Raw genomic sequence first — 19,475 nt, 5'->3', positions numbered from 1 at the left:
CCGCCAAGGCGTCAGTACGTCCACAGGTTGGTCAACGGGTGTATATGAATATTGTTCCTGTAAAAGTAGTAGGCAATAATGGGCACGAGACCGAGACGTATGCCTTTGTGGACTCTGGTTCTAACTCCACGATGTGCGACAGGCGTCTTCTCGAGCTACTTGAAATAAACGGCGAGGAAATCGAGTACTCGCTTTCTACTGTAAACGGAAGGTCTATGTCAAAGGACGGTGCAGTCGTCAAGCTAGCCGTCAAGTCCATAGACGGAGAAAATACTGTCAATTTGCCTTGTGTGATTACAGTTGAAAGTCTACCTGTTGCGCCCAACAGATGCGATAAAAAATGGTCACACTTAAAGGGGATAGAATTTGCGAAAGCATCTAACGACGAAGTGCTACTTCTAATTGGTTTAGACGTGCCCGAGGTGTTTTGGGTCGAAGAGGACCGAAGAGGGAAACGAGGTGAGCCAAGCGCTATAAAGACGGTGCTCGGTTGGTCACTGTTTGGTCCCGCTTCGTCTCAGTCCAGTGATCTCGGTGTGCATCACGTTAAAGTCAACCACGTAAATTTGTCATGCGATTTGCTGCACGAGCAAGTCAAGAAGATGTGGGAAACGGAGTTCAAGGATTCCAGTTTGATTCCCGGCGTAGGGATGTCTAAGGACGACAAGTACGCTCTCAAGCTGATGAATGACTCGGTGAAACTGAAGGACCGTCACTACCAGTTGCGGTTGCCATGGCGCGCAGGCTCACCGAACCTGCCGAACAACCGCATACAAGCGATGCAAAGACTAGGATACCTAAAGCGCCGTTTGAGCAAAGACGACTCCCTTTGCAGGAAATACAAGGAGACAATCGAAGCGTATGTGCGCAATGGCTACGCTCGCCGTGTCGATAAGGAGCCTGTGAATGACCAAGTATGGTACCTGCCGCATCACCCCGTTCTCCATCCGCAAAAACCGGGAAAGGTGAGGGTAGTGTTCGATTGCGCTGCAAAGTACCGCAACACGTCATTGAATGATCAACTGCTACAAGGACCCGATTTAATGAACGGCCTCGTAGGTGTGCTGCTAAGATTCCGCCAAGAGAAAATTGCATTAGTTGCTGACGTAGAAGCGATGTTCCACCAAGTGAGGGTCGATCCAGTGGACATCAACTGCTTACGGTTTGTTTGGTGGCCAGACGGCGATACGACTAAAGAGCCTGTTGACTACCAAATGTTGGTTCACCTGTTTGGCGCAACGTCGTCGCCATGCTGCGCTAGTTTCTGTCTTCGACGGACCGCAGACGATAATAGCAAGGATTTCGCCCCTGAAACTGTTGCAACAGTCCATGAAAACTTCTATGTCGACGACTGCCTAAAGTCTGTTGCAACTCCTAATGAGGCAACAAAACTAATCAAAGAACTACGCGAATTGCTTCAGCGCGGTGGTTTTAATTTACGAAAATGGTTAAGCAATTGCGAAGAGATTTTGGACGCCGTTCCAGTAGGCGACACAGCTAAGTCGTCGTTTCCGTTAAACGCCGAAGTGGAAAGAGTACTTGGAGTAAGCTGGAATTTTCGGTCTGATGCCTTCCAGTTTGACGTTAATTTAAAGCAAAAACCTGTCACGAGAAGGGGTATATTGTCTGTTACCAGTTCCCTGTTTGATCCTATGGGATTTGTGGCACCTGTGGTGTTGCAGGCCAGAATGCTGCTGCAAGAGCTGTGTAAGCAAAAGCTGGGATGGGACGAAGAAGTGCCGGACGACATTGCTAGTGCGTGGCACCAGTGGGTCTCTGAGTTGCCAAATTTATCCAGCGTACAAATTCCCAGATGTTTGAAACCAAACGACGTCGAAACAATTAAGTGCTACGACTTACACCATTTCGCGGATGCTTCATCATACGGTTATGGAACAGTGTCGTATTTAAGAGTCGTTGACTACGAAGAAAGAGTACACTGCACTATTCTGTTCGCTAAAGCACGCCTAGCTCCACTGAAAACCGTTTCAATACCGAGGCTGGAGTTGACTGCAGCTACTCTTGCTGTGAAAATGGACCAGGTTTTACGAAAGGAATTGAATCTGAAAATTCAAAAGTCTGTGTTTTGGACCGACTCAACGTCAGTTTTGCGGTGCATCAACAACAAAACGAAGCGTTTCCCTACCTTTGTAGCGAATCGGCTCACGAAGATAGACGAGGGTTCGGATGCATTGCAATGGAGACACGTGCCAACAAAGCTCAATCCAGCCGATGACGCGTCCCGGGGGTTGAGTGTTAAGGCCCTCATGGAAAGAGACCGCTGGTTCAAAGGTCCGCCGTTTCTGTATCAGGATGAAACCCAGTGGCCGTCTAGTCCGCTATACGCCGATGAACTACCTGACGAATTTGTGAAGAAGCCACCGTCAGATGTGAAAGTCCACTTCGTTTCACACAATCCCAACTGTTTAGATACGCTGCTACATCGTTACTCGTCATGGACGAGGTTGAAAAAGGCTGTAGCTTGGTTGCTGCGTTTCGTAAATTACATACGAAATAAGAAATCGAAGTTTGCATCATTGTTGACTGTACCTGAACTTAAGACTGCCGAACGCGCAGTGATCAAGTACGTGCAAAAACAAAACTTCCCAGAAGAAATCCGGGTTTTGTCACAGTGTCAAAAGGAGCGCGGCGCTGGTAAGCGCGCGCTAAAGAAAATGACCTTGCAAAAACTGAACCCGATGTTGGTCGAAGGCGTTTTGCGCGTTGGGGGGCGCCTTAATTACGCTCCGGTGTCATACGATCTGAAGCATCCTGTGATACTGCCACACAAACACCACGTAACGGACTTGATTATTGAGGATCACCACCAAACAGTTCGCCACTCTGGCATGGGCCTAACATGGAACTTGCTGCGCCAAAGATACTGGGTCGTTCGCGGAGGAGTTGCTGTACGACGAGTGCTTGGAAAATGCATTTTCTGCCGCCGACGAAATGCGCTCAGCGGACAACAGAAGATGGCCGATTTACCGCGTGAGCGCATTACGCCTCACCATCCGCCATTTTCATTTGTGGGCGTCGACTATTTTGGTCCGCTCATGGTTAAACAAGGCCGTAGCGAAGTCAAACGCTACGAGTGCTTGTTTACTTGCTTAACGATACGTGCGGTTCATATTGAGATCGCACACTCAATGACAACTGACTCGTTTATTGACGCGCTTCGCAGATTTATCGGTCGCCGAGGTAAACCCAAAAAGATTTTTAGCGACAACGGAACCAACTTCGTGGGGGCCGAGCGCGTTCTCCGCAAATCATTGCAGGACTGGAATCAATCTCAGATAATTGACAATCTGCGACAGAGCAACGTCGAATGGGCATTCAACCCGCCCGCCGCCAGTCACATGGGCGGTGTCTGGGAAAGGCAAATTCGCTCAGTGCGCAAGATTCTGAATGTTTTGATGGCTGGCCAACAGCCTGGTGACGAGACCCTCAACACGTTTATGGTGGAAGTAGAAGCGATTCTAAACTCGCGCCCGCTTACACCAGTCACGATGGATCCGGAAAGCGACGAGCCGCTAACGCCGAATCATTTGGTGTTGCTCGGTCGCTGCGATACGCTGCCTCCAGGCGTCTTCGATGAGAAGGACAACTACGTGAGGCGGCGATGGCGCCAGGTGCAATACCTGGCAAATCAATTCTGGCTGAGATGGGTTGCCGAGTACTTACCGACATTGCAAATGCGGCAAAAATGGACTGTCCAGGAGCGCAACTTCGTGCGCGATGATCTCGTTCTCCTTGCGGACAACTCGGTTCCGCGGGGCCAATGGCTCTCTGGGAGAGTCGTGGAAACCTATCCCGACAAAAAGGGATCGGTTCGGAGTGTGTTGGTGAAAACCAAAAATGGGACACTTAAAAGGCCAATTGCTAAATTGTGCCTCATTTCCGCTGCGTAACGTCGCGATTTCTGCGTTGCTATGTAAATTGTAAATACGCCTGTTCCTTGTTGTTCTCGCTGTTTAGTAATTGGGTTAAGATGTGCTCTAGTTCGGATACGCACATCGGGGCCGGGAATGTTACAGCGAGAAACGTTGTTTAATTTCTATGTTGATGACGTCACAATGTTTCGGTTTTTCTCATCTAGTTTCTCAAATGTTGCTAGCAAAAAGCACATGGCGCAAGTTCTTAACTTTTAGTTGCTAACTGTAAATTGGGTTTTTCTGTACTAGTTAGTTGTATTGACAAGTCGTATTAAGCTTAGAATTTGTAAGAAGTTAATAATATTACGTTTATTGTTTGTTTAGTAATTGATTACAAACTTTAAATTGCAATTGAAACCTAGCCGTGACTGATTATATCCAAGTTAATCCTGGATCCCTAACAAGTTGGTACGTACATTTATTGTGGCTATATTTCCTTGTCGTCAATATAAAAGTAAAAAGCCATTTAATTAGGATTAATATTGTTTGTGCTAAGTTACGAATATCTTGAGTTCTGTTAATGTTATGCTGTAAATGCCCGTCTGCCATAGCCGTGTATGACGTCATAATCGCATTTCGTTGTGTTGATTTTTCGTTCTGTTTAACAGAGAACCGTCACCGTTCAAGACTGTGTGGCAACTATAGGCAGTGCTGGCGGGGACGCGTTCCAACAAAAAACACCCATGCAACGGTTGATGTAGGCCAGGCTACATAGGTCGCTTAGGTGCAGCCACGACCGTTACAATTGGATTTCCCGCTTCGGCGTTCCTTCGGAAATGTCCTCCGATAGAGGGCCACCATTTACGTCGCAGCTGTGGGCTAAAGTCACTCAGCTTATTGGAATTAAGCATAGATGCACTACAGCTTACCATCCCCAAGCCAACGGTCTCGTCGAACGCTTTCACCGGCATTTTAATGGCTCGAATGCACGCAGCAAACTGGACAGATGAATTGCCCTGGGTCCTGCTAGGAAAGAAGATTCAAAAGCATCAAGCGCGGAGTTGGTCTATGGAACAACTATTTCCTTGCCTTGGGATTTTATTCCTCACGCAACTAACTTGGGTGAGCCAACAGAGTTTCTTCAAACACTTCGAAACTCAATTGGCAACTTTCTCCCTACGCCAATGTCAAAGCATCGTAATGTTACCGTTGATGTTCCGCGTGTCTTGTTAAGTTGTGCATATGTTTTTGTTCGCAAAGATGGTTACCGCCCCTTTTTAAATCCTCCTTATGAGGGCCCATATAAGGTTTACGAACGCCACGCTAAGTGTTTTGTTGTTGACATTGCGGGACAGCGACAGACTATATCTGTTGATCGCCTTAAACCTGCATATGTAGACCCAACGCAACCAGTGCAACTGCACGTTCCTAAAAGACGAGGTCGGCCACGTAAAATTTTAAACCCGCTTCTGGGGGGGAGTAATGTAGCCCCTGCAGCATGTTAAGCGAAGCGTGTCTTGTGTGCCTTTTTATGTACGTGTTCGCACTTGCCTTTTTCGTGTGCTTTTGTGTTTTCGTGTCGCGCACGTGGCAACTGGTGTCATTCATCAGAACACGCTGACAGAATACAAGCTTGCCACTACAGTCCGATGATATTCTTACATGAACGCATAAATATTTCCAGGGAGGTTGTCACGAAGTTACCTCATAAGGTGAAGTCGTAAAACAGGCAACCTCAAGAAACCTTCTGTTATGGGTCGAGCCCATTCGCAAATATGCAACTGAGAAGAGATGTCAACGAAGTATTTGCGCGCCGCGAACATCCTTTATTGCATGTGAAGAATTTGAGTCAAACGATGTCTATATTTTATTAAACTAATCAACTAATTTGCGCTGTGATAATAGTTTACAATTAATTACAATTATCAAGGGACTTGTAAACATACAGATTCGATCCCCATTGCCAAAAAGTAATTCAGGTTTGTTTACAAAAGCATGAAAAAAGTTCACAAAACTGTCATTTTAGAAAATGCAGTATGACGCACGGGCTTGGACTAAACATATTATATCACAAAACTCAAATCTTACCAAAATACAAAAATAAACTCGTTTATAAAAAATCAGCGCTAACGTTTATGCTATTACATGCTTTTATTATTTTGGGACATGGCATCATGAAACGAGAATTAACATATTTTTACGTGTACGCCTTTCCGGCAATAATTATTTTGCCGGAACGTCTTTTCAGTCGAAATTAGTTTAGAGGAATCGTATGTAGCACGTCTTTGGGTTAACTCACTTGTAGTTTATATTAATTAGCCGAGATGTCAAAATTTACCCACATCACACCGAGTATGGTTTCGCGTCACACTGGTTAGTAGTTACAGATCACTATAATACGTTAATGAAAGAAATCTTTTATTTTTTTCCGCATTGGACAGTCGGTGTCCGCTTGTCAACAGTTTAGTATGAAGAGGTCAAAACGTTTTCTCAAATGTCTGATCCTCGGATGTTGATTTCCTTCGACGTTCAGCATTTCTAAGATCGTAGCCAAAATCTCGCGGCACCTTTTCAGTTTCGAATGTCCATACTTCCGGTCTCTAAAGCAAAGTTAGTTTTGTAAATCTAGGCGGCCAAAATATTCTTTAACTGCTTAGCAGTCAAAACCACAAACCTCAAAAGTTCAAGGACTCAAGCAACAAGACCGAAATAATTAGAATAACATCATTGTCGGAATAAAACACAGTTCGGAATTAGACCTAATATACAGTAGAATAGGACTAATATATAATAAACGAAATAATAAGTCACAATAAGACCTAAAACCATCAGAATAAGATATAAACAACCCTTTACTTGACCCAAACCCCAAAAACCTAATCATGAAATAAATGGCTTTTTCGTTTATGAGCAGAGTTTCGAAATAATCTGCCCGTACTAAATTCTTGTCAATTAAAAACCCACAGCATTAACGTTTTCAAATTTATCTCGGTAAATGGTATTATCAAGCAATGTAAAAATCTTTATTGTATGCTCAATGCGGTTATGTCTTCTTCTGAATTAAATTTTTCTTGGATCACTGTATAGTATCAATGTTATTTATTATATTCTGGTTGGTAATTTACATATTTATTATGCTATTACGTGTTTGCATTTGTTTTGTTGTTGTTTTTTTCTAGAGACTGATGATGCTTAAATTATGGCGAAATATATTCTTCTTTTAATGACTAGAACTTATTAATGACTGCCTTTGGCCAAGGCAGGAAAGTCTAAACAATATATTTTCTATGATGTTATTCCGGTAATGATTTACCTTTACGGGTAGGTAATTCTGTAATTAAACAGACGCAATATTGTCTCAGATTTAGAATGTAAGCATAAATGTATACTTAAATCACCAACACGATTTTGAATTAAAAAACTAAACTAAATATGACACGTTCTCATATATATGTATAATTGTATATATTTCTTTTTAGGTCGAATTATGGATCTCTGATTGAAGTGGACCCGATACTCAACGTCATGTTGGATGTCCGCGACTTTAATATTATGTACTAGTGTCAGCACCGGTCGATTGTTGAGCTATTTGGACTGTTTACTTTATGCTAAGTAATTTACAACAGCAATCTTAATTACAAATATATTAACGTAGGTAAATATTTTTCACAGCTCTTCAGTTCATAGCTATAAATACCGATTTGACTTTGGTTTTATTAAATGTTAACGGCCTTGAAAAAAGGGATCAAAACCGACCAATCGCACTGGTGTCAACAATACCGACAAGCGTTCAAAAAACGCTGAAATAGCCTGACAGTCTAAATGAGATTGACGGGCACTGGTTTGATTTTTTTACACCATGGATTTTGTTAACAAAACATTATTAATACTCTTTTGGTGACTGAAACTACAAGATATATGGCCCTCTCTTGTAGAATGACTGTTATCTAGAATCTAGATACCCAGATGATCGTCCCGTTTGACCACCGACAACGGCGTACGTTTCATAGTTCACCAGGAACCTTAACCGTTAACGTTAATCAAATAGCCTAAAAACAATGATGTCAGCTGTCAGGGTTATTTGTCGACTTCTCCCATTGAGGCTTTATAGCTTAGTTCAGGGGTCGGCAACCGATGAAATTCATCCGGCCCGCCGCTCCTGTGTCAAACTAGACACGAGTCCATTTCACATACTTTTTGACTATTTTAACTAAGTAAGTGCGAAAAATTTTCGCGCTTCGCGCGAATGACCATTCTGCACCGGTTTGTTTACGTTTTGACGCTGTCTTTTGAACTAGATTAGCTCTTTATTACCGTTGCGCCGTGGAAGGTTGCCAAATGCGTCGCGGAAAAACGGAAAACGTACTTATTCCAAAATATTGGACATACTTTCTAACATTTTATTTATTTTTATTTCGGTAATGGAATAAAAACTTGCATAAAATGTAAAAGAAATTGCCCGTATACAAAAAAAATCGCGCTCGCTTCGCTCGCCAGGTGTACCTTGACTTAAAAAGCTCTTAACAAACACTGAGCTATAGATTACCTTTAAATGCTATGGAATTCCATCAAAGTAGTTTTATTACACTTTTCATTCGTTGTACGGATGACGACGTGTGAACTCTAATTTTAAACCAAACAAACGCTTTTTTTACGCTTTGCGTCAACACTTTACTGCCTCCTCAAATGTAATTAAACACGTTTTTAAGTGCAAAGACGATCCGAGGCCCGCCTGATTCACATTTCCAACATGTTAATAACACAATTCCTAATATACACTTTGTGCGGCCCGTAAAGACCTTTCTGAGTTTGGTTTTGGCCCGCGACTAGAAAAATGTTGCCGACCCCTGGCTTAGTTGGTAGATCGACGGTTACGGTATATGGTCGAGAGGTCGAGGGGTCGAGGGAGTTTTTGTTAGCCTGGGCTTGATTTAGTTAGTCTTTTTAAAGCCGTCGGTGTTTTTTTCTTGTGTAACAAACCGAAACACATTACACTTGTCAGAGTGAAAGCATATAGCCTACCTAGTAGACGATGAAAGTTATACACTGGCAACTTAGAGAAACAGATTTAGTTTTCAGCTTGAAAACAATAATGCGATTCGTTTAGGGCCTACTGTTTGAACAACAATTTATAATTCACTACTCATAAATCTTTTGTCATACTTATATTTTTAGGTCTTACCGGATCCGGCATCTTGCTGTAGTGACTGTAAAGAGCATCAGAACATATTTCGCAGTATGCAATATGAATGCGGTCAAACTTATGCAACAACTTGGCTAGTGAAGCCGTCCCTGCATCACCAAAAGTGCATTCTACAAGTCGAATGTTCTCTATCTACAACGTGGAACAAAATCCCGATTATACCTAAGTTTGGTTGCTAGGTTTCACCAGGATAGGCCTATTGCTTTGCACACTTTTTGACCCACATAATGACAGATGAGAATAATTTGTAGGCCTATATCAGTGTTTCTCAACCTTTTATGGCTTGCGGCACCCCTACAAGATTTTTGGGTATAGGTAATTCTTTAGAATGTCACAATAAACGGAACTGGAACAACGTAGGAAGTTATAATTGGATTTATTACACTTTAATCTTTACAAAAAAAAGTTATCAGATTCTTAAAAAATAAAAAATAAATTTTTTTACAAAAAAATTCAGATTCTTAAAGATTCTCAAATATCTCTCGGCACCCTGGAGCATTACAAATGGGACCCCGGTTGAGAACCACTGGCCTATAATAATGTTAACGACTAAAAACAGTATAACGCAAAAATTATTCTAATTGCTTTTGCTATATGTCTTTATTAGTAGCCTATGCTTTGGTCGACAAAGTCATAAATACCTTCTTTGTTAACTGTGCCAAACTGTTAGCCAGTCTAACGAAGCTGTCGCCGGAGAATTCCACTTGATCAAAGTCGAGCGTTTTTACCGGGTTCTGTTCATTGAATTCGGCAGCTACGTTGAGCAGACCCCAAATGCTTCTGACGTCATTGTTGAACATAATAATTGGCTCACCATCTGACCCGGAAACCTTCAGCGTTTGTGGGAGACGATTTGCAGCTTTCAGTGTAAACGACTGGTCCCTGGCTTCCCTTATTACATTGCATACATGGAGGAAATTATAACTGTCGTATGAGGTTCGTTGGAACCAGCACTCGGCATAAGTCTTCAGCAAACCTGATCGTTCGTTCCATTTGATCTATGTAAGATAAGTAAAATTCGGGAATTTAATTTATTTCAAAGATTTATGTTTGTTATATTTAAGCAAAACGTTTTAAATTTATATTATGCTTTTATCTTACAGAGAACAGGTTTTATAGACTATAAGTATGTCTCTAGACACAAGCAGTGATAACCTGAGTCCACAACTTGACTAAATACAGTTAGATGTTTCACAATGAATAAACGAAATTGCGGTCTTTGTGACAAACCGGCCAGGTATAGCCTACGCCCCGCAATTAACTTACACAACAAAGTCAATTTTTGCTGCAATCTCAACATTTTACGAGAGTTTACTATACGTATTTTGCTGACTCTCCTTAATAACATACTGATGGCACACACCTGACACGGCCGCCATGCATTGATGTTTTGTTTGAACTGGTTCATATTATCAATGTTGGTGAGACCGTACATAAACTTTCCCACAACTTCCCAGCGCAAATCCCCAAGAAGTAGGCTTTGGTGTTCTTCGAAATCCCGCCTACATTAAAACATATTTGGGTGAAACTAAGCGAGGCTAAACCACAGATCACTTTTTTTAAGTAATAAAATGCATAGTGCGAAAAACTTTTTCTGAGTATTCCGGATTTATTTCAATATATTTTTACAGCCTGTCACAAATTAGCATCTATCTAACGATTGTGTATAGCAGTGATTCTCAACCGCCGGTCCGCATCAAGTTTCCTGCCGGTCCGCCGAATATATTACAATTTTAGTTGCAAAATGCAAGATATTAAAAGCTTTTCCATCAAATGTAGAACTTCGCCGGTTCCGTTTGTTACATTGTGACGCAACATAGAGTTAATGGTCTACTTTGGACAACTCGTTTAAGTCGTAAAACGCGTATGATATCAAAAAGACAGCAGCAAATTGCTTATTAAATTGACGTTTCCATTCTTTGCTTTTAAGTTACATATACTTTTGTCGTAATTACATTTTGGGTTGATATTGATTTTTTAAGGTTCACCAGTCCGCAAAACTTTTGAAATTTTACCGGTCCGTAAGCTAAAAAGGTTGAGAACCACTGGTGTATAGCATTCTTTCCTTGTGCGTTAAACTCGTTGTTGTTGTTTACGACTAGCCGTTGGCAGTGCGGCGTCATAATCCCCAAAAGTGGCGTGATGTTTGCTGCGTTAAAGCCGTTCATTTTACTTTAAAAGTGGCAGTGAAAACACGTGTGTTTTATGTGCAACTGAAAACCAAATCTGAAAGCCTAACTAAAGGTTAACACTTCTGGGTATTTAGGCTGAAAGGCGTCGAAGTATTTCCCAAATAGCGGGCACATTGTTGTGTCTGTGACAAAGCCTATATCTAAAAGCTCCAATTGCCCTATGTGTTTACTACACATTAGCTCGATCTGCTTAAGTTAAAATATTCAGAAGGATTGCGATTATCCTACTTATTTCAAATTTGTTAATCACGGGCTACAGTTCAAAAATGTAAGCATTTTAAAATAATTTATTTACGTTTCTGCGAAAAAGAGGAGGTCCAAAGCGGTGAAGAACTCTTGCCAAATCATATGTGAGAAGCAACTTTGTTGATCGCCCTCCAGGATGCGAAACTTCAACTTGGTCGTAGGATCCAAGTATGTTACCATAAAGGCCTACGTTCATAAAAATGTTTTCTAGTTTATAAATTGACGTATTTTTTATATTTTCATAATAAAAGTTTAAAAGTTTTAACTAGCCTAAATTATGTTTCAGACATGGGTTGGCAACACTTTTTGCACTATTGGCCGTTTAAAGTAGGTATTATTTTCGGATTGGCCATCAACAAAATATCAAACGTTGGCGTAGATAAATGCATTATAAACTAGTCACGCATCATAAGGCTGGTTCCGCAAACGACAGTTGAGCTTCAATAAAAAAACTAAAGCCATGATGTAAAAAAAATCGAAGTTGCTGTTCACCAACTTTCAAGAACCATGCCATGACTGTAAATTGTAAAACCTTAACTGAAGATAAAAGCTTGGTAGAAATTTACTTCACAAAACAGCATACTATTTGTTATTCAAAACAAACCTGAAAAGCTAGTGGAGATATTCTAGCACTATCGATATCGCTCTGATTAAAGACACTTTGTTTTTTTGCAAAGCCGACACGGGCGAGGTGAACAACGTTTATAAACTCCCTCAGGTCTATTTCGCGCATATGCTCAGACCTGTCAAGAGAAAAGATACTCTTTACAAATCATTTTAATTCACTATTTAACACATCCTGGTTTCGTATACTTTAGAGATCACTTTGCATAAAGTGGGAAAAACTAAGACGACAATGTTACCCAGCTGCATAAAATTGTTCGTCGAAATATCTTCTCTGAATGTTTAAGAATGGTCATTTACGTGAATTAATTACACAGAACATATTAAAACGTTAGTAATTGGCTTATTGTTCTAAGATCACCTGAGATAGATTCGCAGCAAGAAAAGCATGACACTGGTGATGGTGTTTAACTTTGGTTTCATCGGATCGTTGTCATGGTGGAGTGCTGCGTAGAGGATGATACAAAACACAGGGACATAACATGCGCTCTCCAGGTCTGGATCTTCATGCAAGGCTTGGTAAACCCTCGTCGCGTCACGCAATCCGCAGATTTGCTTACCAATGTTCTTCTGAGCATCTGTCGAAAGCCCAATAATACGGATGACTGCACCAGGACGATATTGCGGTGACAAACAAAACGCCTGTCGAGGTCGGCACGTTACCACCACTTTCACTTGGGAAAGAAGAGTTCCCTTCAAGATGTTGCCGACCAGAAGACTTGTCTAATATTAAACCACAAATGTTAAATTAAAATATTTAAAATCATACCCCTGACTACATTTATGTAGGATATATTATAGAATTGTATATCCGGAATAGGTGTTGTTTTCTTTTTAATACATACCAAAACATTTTCCGATGACCCCACTTTCGGAATTGCCCCGCTCGGAATATCAATTGCATTGGCTTCGTCGAGGCCATCGAGAATAAGGACAATATTTGGATTTTTCTTGATTGATTTCCATATGAGTAACTTCTCTTTGGATGTAAATTCCTCTCCGTCGCTGACACCATACTTCAGGAGGAAATCAACCAGTGACAGCGTTTCCTTGAAGTTGATGTCACGAACTCGAATGTAGAAGACAATTTCTGTGGTAGAAAGAATTTTCTTGTTAAGAATTATCTGCGCTATCTTCTTCGAGATGGTCGTCTTTCCTATCCCAGCCTGTCCTGTTACCAGAACCCGGTTCCCGTGCTGTGTAATATATTTTTCTTTGGATGGCCCTGATGTACATCGTCGATTGGCCTCAGCTCTTGCATTGCCTTCGCTAAGTTTAAAGATGTCCGTCAATGACACGGTTCCCCTTGGAGGCAAATATTTGCCCGTCGACCTACGGTTTCTCCCGAATTTTGCATCGATAGGAAAAAAGAGCCCCTGTTCGCTCGTTAACTCCAGATCGACTTTGGTCAAGGGCATGTCAAGGTCAATCGGGCTCATACTTTCTCCAGATATTTCACGGACCCATCGTTCAGCCGAGCTAGAGAATTTTTGCACTGTAAGTATACCGACAACAAATGTTGTTAAATACCTGTTAAACTAAGATTTAGCAGCATACTTTACGATCATAGCATCTAGGAATATGATCACATTACGTGTGCATTGTTGGGGGCATAACAAACATTTCTCTATTGTCGCAAACACCAAAAGAGAAATATGTAGCACGACTGGCCACAATTAAATTGTCTCTATTCTTTTGTTGCACAACGTTGCGCAACTTTGGTTCAATGAATAAACATTTTACAGTTAAAGCTATAGTTACATTGTTAAAACATACTTTTGTTTGGCGCTGTACAAGCGTCGTAGGTTTCAGTGCTGATTTAGCATCATAAAATTATATGAAATCTGATAGGCCTACAAACGAGCATATGGTTCATCTTACTTGTTTCTGGAGATCACCTGAAACAGTGCAGTCTTCTGCAACAAAGCGTTTCAGTAAATGGCAACGCTACCTTGAGCATACAATTTAGTCAACACACTTAACGTAACACTTGTTAGACATCTAAAAACATTTCTTTGGAATCTTTGTTTACTGAATTTTATTTTTTTAAATAAATTTGGTGAACGAATATAGCGAAACATTATATCAATCTGGTCTATGTGCTGGAAACTTTGCGACTCCGCCATTTAAAAGATTTTGGAGTAGAACCTGCGCAATCCCGTGTCGCTCACCAATAGGCTACTTGTTTTGATATTTGCCACTTAACATACCTTCAGAAGTAAGTGATGTTGAATACAGGTTTGTGACGTTATTTATTACGTCGCCTGTATGAAACGTTTCGATGCCGTCCATCATGAAAACCTCTTGTTGCACTGAAAAAATAATTCCAGTCATAGTTGTTTTTTCTGATATATATATCATTGCACTTGGGAAGTGCATTAAAGGGATGGAATAAAGTCAAACTTTATCAAAACTTTGAAACATTCTAAACGATAAACTTACGTGTCTCTGGTGAAGCCAAAAGTTCTGGATCCGGTATTTCTATAATAAAACATGTGTTATATAAACTTATATTGTCCACAAAGAGGTTAACTTTTTCCTAAAAAAGGTGGTACTAATGATCAACACATTTTTATTAATTTTAACCTTTTCAGATCATTACTTATACAAAGGTTTTTACCGTTACATGCGTTTAAACGCAACATTACGAACTAAGATATTATTTGATTAATATGTTCGGATATATTACATTCTTGACTTTTACGAAGCTCACCAAAACAAATTCGTTACTTTGTTAGGCATTTGCAATTCAAAACAACGAAAGACATTTTTTTTCAACCACCAACCTGGCGATATTGACGTTTTCGGCTGATGTCGAACGTTTGGTTGGGGATCTGACTGCAGTCGTGAAGCGTGAATATCTGAATCAACGTTTTTAAACTTGTAAATGTGCCAGAAACTTATTTTTTCGCTCAAGGTGAATTATTGTAATAGCTGCTAGCCAGCTTTCGTTCAGTTGTAACTATCGACAGCACTATTAGAAGTTAATTGCTATATAGCGACAAAGAGTAATATAGTAACGTTACGTAAATTCCCTTTGTGTCAAATATGTTACCTCGTTAATGCAACAATTTATAGAATGTTACAACCAGTCCATATAATAATTTTATGGGGGCCCAACAAAAATATCCTAAAACGAATATTTAAAAAGTATCCGCATATAACGGCCATCAACCAGTTATAATGATTCGGTTCGCAATATCCTTGCAAAAATATGCTGCAGGCGTTGACATACATTTTTTACTATAATTCGCACAAAAAGTTTAGTAGGCTAAGATTAAAATTTCAATAACAAATTAATTTATCAATGTCACGATTGTCAATTATGGGTAAAGTACCTTTGACAACCCTGGTGTAAATTCAAACCAAGTATAAGCAACACAATCTTGGATAAACGAAAAAAATACCTATAACAAATTTCTGAAAAACATTATCGGCCCCCGAAAATCCACAGTAACAATTTAAAAATTAAATATATTGCATCCGAATTAATTTTTATAAGTTATTTACCATATAATTTTTATCTTAGTTATTTCAATTTTATAATGAATTATTGCGTATTTAGCATACTGGTTATTATGCAACTGGTACAGCTTCGTATATCTAACAACTGGAACTTAACTGTGTGATTATTTTTGGCTTTTATAATTGCATTTCACCTGTTTTCGATACACCTCGTGTCCGTGGTGATAAAACTTGTTCACTTTTATGTCGCAACAATGGGTTTGGACCTAAAATGTATTTCTTTATTACAGAGAGGAATCAAAACAAAATGCAATATTTATTACTAAGTCGAGTCCAGGTGGCAACACTGTTAAATAGTCCATGCCTCTAGTCTAGTGAACGCTATATTCAAATCTTTTAATCAAAAAGTTTGCGATTTTCGGGTGCGAAGTTGTAAAATATTTAAAAGGGAAAGTTTATTATGATTGAATGTATACGGATTTGTATTACAACTATTGACGTATCATATTATTAATAAATAAGCGCTAAAATAAAAGCTTAATAATCTACATATTGAAGTTTTATAGTGCTTGACCGAAGTAGCTTATATTGTAATGTTCAGAGGCGGATCCACGGGGAGCTCTAGGACATACATCACCCTCAATCTATATTTTTATAACTTCAGACTCACTATGAACAACAATTTTAGTTACCGGTATTAATAAATTTCAAAGCCAAAAAGGTCGAGTAGATCGACAGCATCTTGATTAAGACGTTTCGATACGAACTTGTATCATCTTTCAGTTGGTGTAACTGACAAGTTCGTATCGAAACGTCTTAATCAAGATGCTGTCGATCTACTCGACCTTTTTGGCTTTGAAATTTATTATTAAGCTACATTACAGATCCGTGCATAGTGTACCCAAATTTTAGTTATCTAGTTAATATTTTTTCCTGTTTGTGTACATCTATAAGGCCGTTATTAACCAGGCTGTTGTTGCTGTGAAACACCAATCCTTTGTTTAAAACAAGATTAATCCAATGCAGGCTATGTTTTTTGCGCTTCGTTCTATCTTTATACGTGATTTCGTTTCAGCAATTAAGATGTGGAGTCAATGACAATCATATATATCTAGAAATGAGTTATTCTTTTTGTATCCAATGCATCATCTCCTTGTAAGGTAAAACCTTTGCCAACTGAAACCAAATAAACGCAATATTTTTGCGCTTGACTTTATAGTTCACAATCGCCTCCCAGTTCGTTTGAGCAAGCCTATTAAAATCACTTAATGACAACCTATGGTAATAATGCACCATGCGTGGTGATGTAATGTTGGCTTCAATGCCCTATTCATAGTAGATATGCTTTATTTCATAGTGAATTGTGAGTAGGGGTAAAAAGTTCCGGAAAAAATCAAATTATCTGTTTCTCAGACACCGGGCATACTTGGTCCTTGGCCATAGTCGAATAAACCAGACTTCGGCAAGCTTGGTGTTACGTGTAACCTACTTTTGACAAAACATGTGATTTTAAATAGATTTAGATTAGTGTCAGGCTAATTTTGAAATATTTTGAGCGCTCAATGAAGTAAATTTACAAAAAAATAGGGCGCATCTTTAAGCACGTACACATAGTGCCCAGAAAAGCATATACAGTAGTACCCTGGATAGAATACAGTTTTAGACCAAAACTAAATTGGTTAACGGTATCAAAACACTTATACAACTATTAATACATCAACAAATGATACTCTGAGAAGCTGAATAATTGAATACATTTTAAAATTAATGTTATCTTATTAATCCAGGCTTACCCCTAATAGGCCTTGTAGAAGTTAGCTGCCTTGATGCCATGACACTTTATTTTAGCTACTGCATATCATTAGTTTTATAACAGGTTTTTCACTCGAGCAAAAGCAGGTTACATAAGGAAAACCGACGACCGACAGAATAAATATAAGACCGAACGTCTGGCCATATCGCCACATCATATTTATGTACGAATAGCTCGTCTTATTATAGGTATTCGATTACTACCTGTGCTGGTTTCAAATTACAAAAAAACACACATCTGTGAGATTCTCAGTGTGTTTAAAAGTGGATGGTAATATGAAATGAATCGTATGTAGGTCCTGAGCAAACGATGGCATAAATTCTAAATTTACTGAATACTATGCAAGAAGATTATACCGATTAAATTATATAATAATTACTTATTTATAATGTTTTATAGTGCCTCTGCTGTAAATATTACACATTTAATGGTTCTCAGGTAGGGCCTACAAGATAAATTAATAAAACAACCTATATTACTATAAACAACCTAGTACAACCTACTATGTTTGCACAGAATCCATGGACTATGTGGATCATGGGGATCAGTGACTCGGGAGCTATATCCCCTTTCCCTTTAAAAAATATATTAGAAATTTTGGCTGTGGTATCAAGATGCAACAGTACGCCATCTGTGTCCACGAGATTTCGAACAAGACGGAAATCTGTGTAACATTTGAGACAATAAAACGATTTTAAAAGCAAAAAAGTAAAATTTTCCGATCTAATAGAGTTTGTATTTTGTACTAGAGCAAAGTGATTATGGAATCTGGTTTAATAGGAAAAATTCTCATTGAATTTTAGTTCACCTGAAAAGCTAGTTAAAGTTTCAACTCAGGCCATGCCAAGTACAAATGGCCGCCATGGGGACCAGTGGTTCACAACCCAATGGGGACCAGTGGATCAGTGAATCAGCAGTATTGTCGCCTAACGAGTAAACAATCACAGAGATAAGCACATTTCTCAACATCTTGTACGGCATCTCCAACTTTTAAAGTTAGTAGTAGCTCTAAACGTATTAACAGACCACCATGCAATCTTTAACTCGATAATGATGACGTCATTTTTGCCTTAACGGGCAGAGTACGGACATAGTAATTTCCTAATATACTTTTGTTGTTAGAAATATAAATAAACTGCAAGACCATGTAAATAGTAATAAAAATAAATTCGCAAATAAAAAATGTATTGGACGGTGCTTGAATTGTATTGGACGGTGCTTGAGTTGTTCTTGCTTAGGGGGCAATGGTCAACAGGTTGAAAAACCCTTTTTTAGATAGCTTATAAGTCGACACGGCTCTATTGTATGGTTACATATCAAAAAGGAAATAAAAAAATCAAAAAAGGCGGAAAAACAAAATCGGAAAGGCGGAAACTTTTTTACGTTCGCTTAATTTGTCTTTAGTAATGGCTCTATACACACACTAAATATGACATTATGTAGACAAACCATTTTTTTGGTCAAGTGAAGAGTTTTTTTCACCGAACGACTATCCGAACTAACCCATAATTGGTCGGCATGCAGAAGGCAAACAAACATATATTGTACTGCAGCAAACATATTGACACTCATGTTGCTTTCCGAACTTTGGGTCGTTCTGGCATGTTCATAGCTGGTTTGCGTTCTTTATGACTACAGTACCAACACACACACACAAGTGTGCAAATGTGCAATGAACAATTTTGTTGCAGTGTGTCCCAAATTATAGGTGGACTATGCTATTGTGATGTTCAGTTAGATCAGTTAGAAGAGCAGTTATCATTGGAAAGTAAATGTTATACCGCCCACAGATTAGATGTAATTTGTTTAGCTTACAAAATTCATTAATAAAACTGGAAAAATTTAAGCAGAGTCGTAAAAAATAGACTGTCAAAGGCACACACACGAGCCAAATAGCGACTGGCATTCATGCGCTAATGGTTTGCCTGAAAGCCATAAATTGTTTGCAGATCGTTGTATCTCTGTTATCTACAACTAAGCAGAACAACTACATCGTTGAAGCTAAGTAAGAAGCTTTAAGTTTGTTACAACAGTTTTACTGTATTAAGGTTTATTTG

At 39.5% G+C, this 19,475-nt stretch overlaps 2 protein-coding genes across 3 annotated transcripts; one reads left to right on the top strand and one right to left on the bottom strand.

Annotated features, from left to right (window-relative positions):
• The first annotated feature begins 9 nt into the window (after positions 1 to 9).
• LOC146148517 (uncharacterized) lies at positions 10 to 3,911 on the top strand. Its single transcript, XM_083388052.1, has 2 exons — positions 10 to 299; positions 441 to 3,911. Exons 1-2 carry the CDS (start codon positions 45 to 47, stop codon positions 3,909 to 3,911), a joined length of 3,726 nt encoding a protein of 1,241 aa, XP_083244178.1. The 5' UTR covers positions 10 to 44.
• A 1,813-nt stretch (positions 3,912 to 5,724) lies between these two features.
• On the bottom strand, positions 5,725 to 17,524 carry LOC146148516 (uncharacterized). 2 transcript variants are annotated; one of them, XM_083387323.1, is made up of 13 exons: positions 17,399 to 17,524; positions 15,800 to 15,871; positions 14,927 to 15,001; positions 14,583 to 14,621; positions 14,351 to 14,452; positions 12,986 to 13,635; positions 12,502 to 12,863; positions 12,121 to 12,259; positions 11,566 to 11,702; positions 10,442 to 10,580; positions 9,720 to 10,076; positions 9,058 to 9,210; positions 5,725 to 6,475 (listed from the first exon to the last, which is right to left on the bottom strand). In XM_083387323.1, the coding sequence occupies exons 1-13, from the start codon at positions 17,436 to 17,438 to the stop codon at positions 6,353 to 6,355; spliced, it is 2,388 nt and encodes a 795-aa protein (XP_083243449.1). In that variant the 5' UTR covers positions 17,439 to 17,524; the 3' UTR covers positions 5,725 to 6,352. The 2 variants fall into 2 exon arrangements, with proteins under 2 accessions (XP_083243449.1, XP_083243450.1); XM_083387324.1 differs by lacking the exons at positions 10,442 to 10,580; positions 11,566 to 11,702.
• Between the last annotated feature and the right edge of the window lie 1,951 nt (positions 17,525 to 19,475).

The sequence above is a fragment of the Ascidiella aspersa genome, chromosome 4, assembly GCF_963924565.1.
Source record: "Ascidiella aspersa chromosome 4, kaAscAspe10.2, whole genome shotgun sequence".
Taxonomy (NCBI): Eukaryota; Metazoa; Chordata; class Ascidiacea; order Phlebobranchia; family Ascidiidae; genus Ascidiella; species Ascidiella aspersa.
Note: the sequence above shows the minus strand (reverse complement) of the source record. Positions and strands in the feature narration are given on the sequence as shown.